Source organism: Phycodurus eques, chromosome 16 (assembly GCF_024500275.1).
Source record: "Phycodurus eques isolate BA_2022a chromosome 16, UOR_Pequ_1.1, whole genome shotgun sequence".
NCBI classification, from domain to species: domain Eukaryota; kingdom Metazoa; phylum Chordata; class Actinopteri; order Syngnathiformes; family Syngnathidae; genus Phycodurus; species Phycodurus eques.
Genome location: NC_084540.1, coordinates 9,431,596 through 9,437,595, shown reverse-complemented (window position 1 = coordinate 9,437,595; position 6,000 = coordinate 9,431,596). Strand labels below are relative to the sequence as shown.

General features: G+C 41.6%; 1 protein-coding gene across 1 annotated transcript in view; it reads right to left on the bottom strand.

Annotated features, from left to right (window-relative positions):
- Positions 1 to 634: 634 nt before the first annotated feature.
- Positions 635 to 6,000, bottom strand: part of ntn1b (netrin 1b) — a 55,282-nt gene continuing 49,916 nt past the window's right edge. Inside the window, exon 7 of the mRNA XM_061700429.1 lies at positions 635 to 1,087. Within this exon, the coding sequence (XP_061556413.1) occupies positions 765 to 1,087 (323 nt within the window). The 3' untranslated portion in view covers positions 635 to 764. The remainder of the gene's footprint in view (positions 1,088 to 6,000) is intronic.

Below are 6,000 nucleotides of genomic sequence, written 5' to 3'. Positions count from 1 at the left end.
AATATCACATATATCAGTCAGACGTAACTAGACAGATATTTTTGCATCAAATGGCACAGTAGAGTATGCTGTATGTTTGACCTTTTGGATGCCACTTGAAAAAAATGTGAACATATCTCATATGTTCTAAAATAGTCCACTAGTCAAAGTAAGTGCAGGGTTGAAGTGTCTATTCTACATGTAGTTGATGCTATGACACCATCTACATATCTAGTGTCTATGTATGCACATAAAGTTACTGTACACTGCAGAGGTCACCACGACAACATTACTGTTACGATGAACTGGATTTGTAGGTAACACTTGCTTTCGAGGAGCTGCTCACAAGAAGACCACAGCTATGAACACTTTCACAATTTCACTTAAGAAAAGTTTGGAAGCTTATTTTTACATTTAATAGTAAAATAGATTCATGTTCGATTCAGGGAATTTTCTAAAAATGGGGTTACAAGTGATTAAGGGATTTTTACAAGTAAAACAGTGACTTTTTTTTTTTTTTTTTTTAACATTAGGTGCAAACTCTGCAAACAGACAAACAGAAACAGAATGACCATGAAATGAGCTCCTGCTTTTCTTTTTTTTTTTTTTTTTTTTTTTTTTTTTAAATCTTTTGTCCCAACTCAGAGCAGCCGCACTCAGTCTACTGGACCTGTATCTTTCTCGGAATTATTCTTCCAGTTTTGTTTGTCATCCCTTCTTCCTTGCATCCTATTGGAGGTTTGCCTTCACTTCTCCCTCCCTCCTTCCCTCTCTCCTTTTTTTCTCTAGCACTTTCCCCTCTTGTCACGCTGCTGGAACTTCCGGAGGCGGCGTCCCCACAGGTCCTTCCAAGGGATGAGCAGGCTTCCCTTGTCCGCCACCACTCCGCTCTGCCCGGGGGAGTCGTCATCGTCCGAGCCCATGAGCAGGTACTTCCTGCCGGGTTTGATCTTGGGGCATTTGCAGGCGACGTCTTTGGCGCGCACCCACAGGAGCTGGTCCCCACGACGGATGCGGTGCTCCCCTTGTTTGTAGACTGATATGATGTTGACGGTGAACTTCCACCACTCTCCTGCCTTGTCCCCTTTGAGCACATGCACCTGGACAGCTGAGAGAGGACAGCACAAGGCATTTTAAAGAGGATATAATGTGGAAAATGTACATATTACAAATACATTGTTCCCTCGCTATATTGCGCTATATCGCATATTTTTAGACAATGTCAATGAGTCAACAATTGCATTGTGTGCATTGTTGCAAACAGGCATACTGTATACTCAGTGCTAAAGTAGCAGTTGTTTGAAGGTTACGTTGATGCTAATTTTCGTTAGCCCGTAATTGGTGTTTTGTGTTACATTAAGCTTGTTACTTTCAATACTCTATTATATGGTCTGGTTGAACAATTTTATGTTTGTACAATATATGACAAAAATGTTATTCTCTTTAGTTTTATTTGTCAATTCGAAAAAAAACTTCAACCATGAGCAACAAACAAGATGAAGAAAGCACGCTTTGTCTCTTATTTGAAGAACTGTGCGAGCAAGAATGAGAACAGGCGCTAAGGAACACTTTAAAAAGTGTGTTTTAATAAGTTTGTGTGTTTGAAAATATTGACATATTAAAGTGTGTAAAGGGATAAAACTATATTTAAAAAAAAAGGCTTTAATACCATCTCTCTATATTGCAGATTTTTTTCCTGTTGCAGGTGGATCTCGATCCCCCGCGATAAATAGGGGTTCACTTTAGTTGGGTCTCTGGAGTGTCTGCCCACCCATCAAATGTGAAATTAGTGTTCACCCGCTATACTGAGGTTCACCTACCACATGCCTGCTATATCGCAAATTTTATGTTGAATGTATCTCCTATTCTGTTGGGAAATCCCTGCAATAATGCGGAAATCTGCGGTTTATAGCGATCATTTTTAAAAATGGTTATTTACAGCTATTTACATGAATATACAGTAAATACAAAGCAGGATTGAAAACATGCAGTGCATATTGATTAAAATGCAGTAAACAGTCAATATGTATTTAAATATTGAACATTCAAGCAGTCTCTCAGGATTGTCATTCTCTTGGTTCTCTTGGCCTCTGACATACAACAACCATTCTTGGATAGAACACTCAGTTTCATTTGAAGTCTTCTGGTAGTTATAAAACTCCTGAGTATGGTTCAGGAAGGAAGGGTGGAGTTATGCGGCCATTGTATTCACAACGCGAGACAAGAAGGTATCAACTTTCAACACAAGTCGGTGTGGACTTTCAACATAACAGGTTTGGAACTCCATACCTTAGGCTTAATGACCATCTAGGGCAGACATGCCCAAAGTCCGGCCCCCGGGCCAAATCCGGCCCGTGTTCATATTTCCACTGGCCCGAAGCCTCTGTCATAAAACCAATAATATGTGGCCCGGCAGTACAAAATACACGCGCAATTTTATATTTCACCACAGGATGGCAGTAAACTTGTGGCTGAACTCTCGCGGGGCCGTTTTGCGCATGATCTGTTTTTTGCCCATTTCTAAAATGGCAACTGGAAGTAAGAAAAGGAAAGTTGATAGCGAGGGCCGACGTTTCCAGGACAAATGGAAGTCTGAATATTTTTTCACTGAGTTTAGAAACAACTGCGTCTGCCTAATTTGCCAAGAGACTGTGGCTGTGTTCAAGGAGTTCAATATAAAGAGGCACGACCAGACGGAACATGCTAATTACGACAAGCTAACTGGGAACGAACGCAGTGAAAAATTGAAGCAACTGGAAGCTGGTTTAACGGCACAGCAACACTTTTTCACAAGAGCCAGTGAGTCGGATGAAAAAGCAACAAAGACAAGCTATGAGGTGGCAACGCTGATTGCCAAGCACTGCAAACCTTTTACTGAGGGTGAATTTATTAAAGACTGTGTGATGAAAATGGTGGAGAACATTTGTCCTGAGAAAAAGCAACAGTTCGCCAATGTTTTCCTGGCTCGTAGCACTGTGTCACGAAGGAGCGAAGAAGTTTCTTCTGATATTAAGAGACAGTTGGACGCAAAAGGAGTGGAGATTGAATTTTTTTCGTTAGCCTGCGACGAAAGCACGGATGCATCCGACGGCGCTCAGTTACTGATTTTTTTTAGAGGAGTGGGCAGTGAAATGAACGTGCGTGAAGAGCTACTTCACCTCCAGAGCCTTATGGACCAAACAAGAGGGAAAGATTTATTTGCTTCTGTTTGTTCCGCCGTACATGACATAAAATTAAAGTGGAATAAAATCACGGGGATTATTACGGATGGCGCACCTGCCATGGTTGGCGAGCACAGTGGATTATCAACCCTAGTGTGTCACAAAGTAAGCGAAGAAGGAGGTAAAGCTACAAAACTCCATTGTATTATTCACCAAAAAGTTCTATGTGCCAAACCGTTTCCGTGGATCTCAGTGACGTTCCAGCCCACCTGCAGCTGGAGCTCATTGAGCTGCAGTGTGACACAGAGTGTCGCAGCCGGTACCAACAACTCCCTCTTGTCAACTTTTACCAGCAGCTGGATAAAGACGGGTTCCAAGAGATTCGTACATTTGCTAAGAAAATGTTGAGCTTGTTTGGCTCGACATACTTGTGTGAGAAGACATTCTCAGTCATGAACATGAATAAGAACCGCGTGAGGACAAGACTAAGTGACTCCCACCTGCGTGACATCTTGCGCATTAAAACCACCGCTTTTGAGCCAGACCTGCCCCATTTACTGCAGTCGAGATCTCAGCATCACCCTTCACATGAATGCAAACATGTTGTTTGTTGATTCTGATGAATAAAGTTTGAGTCAAATTTCATAAAAATACTTTATTTTGCATTTCATTAATTTTTATTTTAACCTTCATTTATCCAGGTCAGGCAGTTATAAGATCTACCTAGCAGCAGACAGCATAGTAAAACAGTAAAATAAAAATACAAAAAAAGCATTCCCCTCGTCGGTAGCATGTAAAATTAATGCTGGCCCGCATGACAATTTTTTCATGGCAATGTGGCCCCTGAGCATCCCTGATCTAGGGGTATTCACACCACTTATCAATACTGGAAAGTATTTTCTAAAACTTTTGCTTGCAATTTTTTTGCGTGTGATCAAATCTGTTTCCACTGTGTGAAAATGTGGTGTAATAAGTTGAAGTAAAACTATTCAAAACATTTTCCTTCTATGGTTTCTCTATATCGCAGATTTTTTTACCTATTGCGGGGTGGCGGGGGTGTGTTCTGGAACATATTACCTGCGATAAACCGGGGTTCAGAGCGACCCCTTGTGCATGTGTCTTTAGTGGTGCTTGCTTTTTTCCCCACAAACAGGCTTTGCTTCTGCAAGTAGAAGCAAGCAGCTGACCGCAGTGCACTCCCCGAGGATGAGAGGGGAGATGGACAAAAGCTGCCTGGGACGCTCACCCTTACTGGCGAGATCTAGCCCAGATCCATACCGTTGCCGGAAAGATGACCAGAGGCAGCGCGTGAAGCCTCAGTAGTTGCAAAGCTCAGCCTTATCATCATGCTAACAAAAATCAGACTATATCGGGCGGGATGAGGACTGAAGTACACAAACACAGGACGTATGTTTACAGCGTTAACAACAATAAAGAAAAATATGTACACGTTACAGTGTATTCAAAATTGTATGCAAAAAAAAGCCCACTGTGTTGTCATGAAGTCAGCTGAGCGCATTATTTTCAATCAACAAAAAATTACAGAAAATTACTTCCCTTCGAGGTGTTAACAATGCAATCAAAATCAAATTAACAGCTTCAATCATCAGCAACTTGGTGGAAGGAAGCATCAATGAACGCTGTCTCTTTTTAAGGGTGGCAAATTGGTATATCACTCTTTTCTGAGTCAGATTCTGAATTTGTCACGTACGTGGTTAGGGCGAGGGCGAGTAACGCAAGGCAAGAACATGGTGGACCCAATTGCAGGGAAGCAGGGAGGCAAGGCAGGAGTGCGGGAGTCTCAAAATAATATTTAATCTTCAAAAAGGGCAAACAAGGATATTGGATAAAGCAAAACTAAACAAAGACCCACAACAGATAACAACCAAACGAAAGTAACAAAGAAACACTTGAATATCTAAAACTGGAAACAAACTATGACCTGTGAGTAAGACTTGGAACAGATAGGGACGACGACACCTGACAATGACATGTGACAACGACAACTGGCGACTAGGACATGGCAAAGACGTGACAACGACAATGAACTGACAAGAAGTGAAAGAAACCAGGGAACTAAATACAAACAGATTGACGAGACAACGAGGAACACCTGGACAAGACACGAGTGGCTGGAGAGAGCTGATTGGTCGACGCAAAGTAGACGAGAACAGGTGGACACGACAACCTAATGAGCACACGACAAACATGGAACACAGGAAAACATGGAACAAAACTAAACCAAAACACAGACCATGACAGAATTGTGTTTTTTCAATTGACATTACTCTCCTAAAGCCCCCCTAAATAGGGCTAACAATGCCACTGTGTTAGGTTAATTGAAGACTCGAAATTCTGCGAACGTGAGAGTGAATGTTTGTTTGTCTATATGTGCCCTGCGGTTGGCTGGCATTGAGTCCAGTGTGTACCTTGAGGAAAAAGGATTGCTGGATGGATATTTGCACCAGTGAGCTGCACGCATCTTGACAATAACAGTCATCAATATTTCTTTCACACCAAAGCCTGCTAGAGCAGAACAACTTCGCATGAGATTTGAATTAAAGAGCCAAACAGACATTTCTTCACATCACTTTGGTTGCAGCAATCTCTGGAGCTAATCTGTGCTTGAAGTGTGTTACAATATGGGTTTGATTTGAACTGTGTTGTTCATATTTGTTTAAAATTGTCCAAATGATTCTAATCTTGAGAACACTGGTTTAGATGACAGGAAATCACTCAAGAAAGTCACATAAAGCAGCTGCATGTGCATAAAAGCCATCTTATTGCTTGAGCCTCAATTCACGTCGCAATGTAAATCCAGTGTTATTAAACACGTCAAGTCAAAGGGGAACTTCGTAAA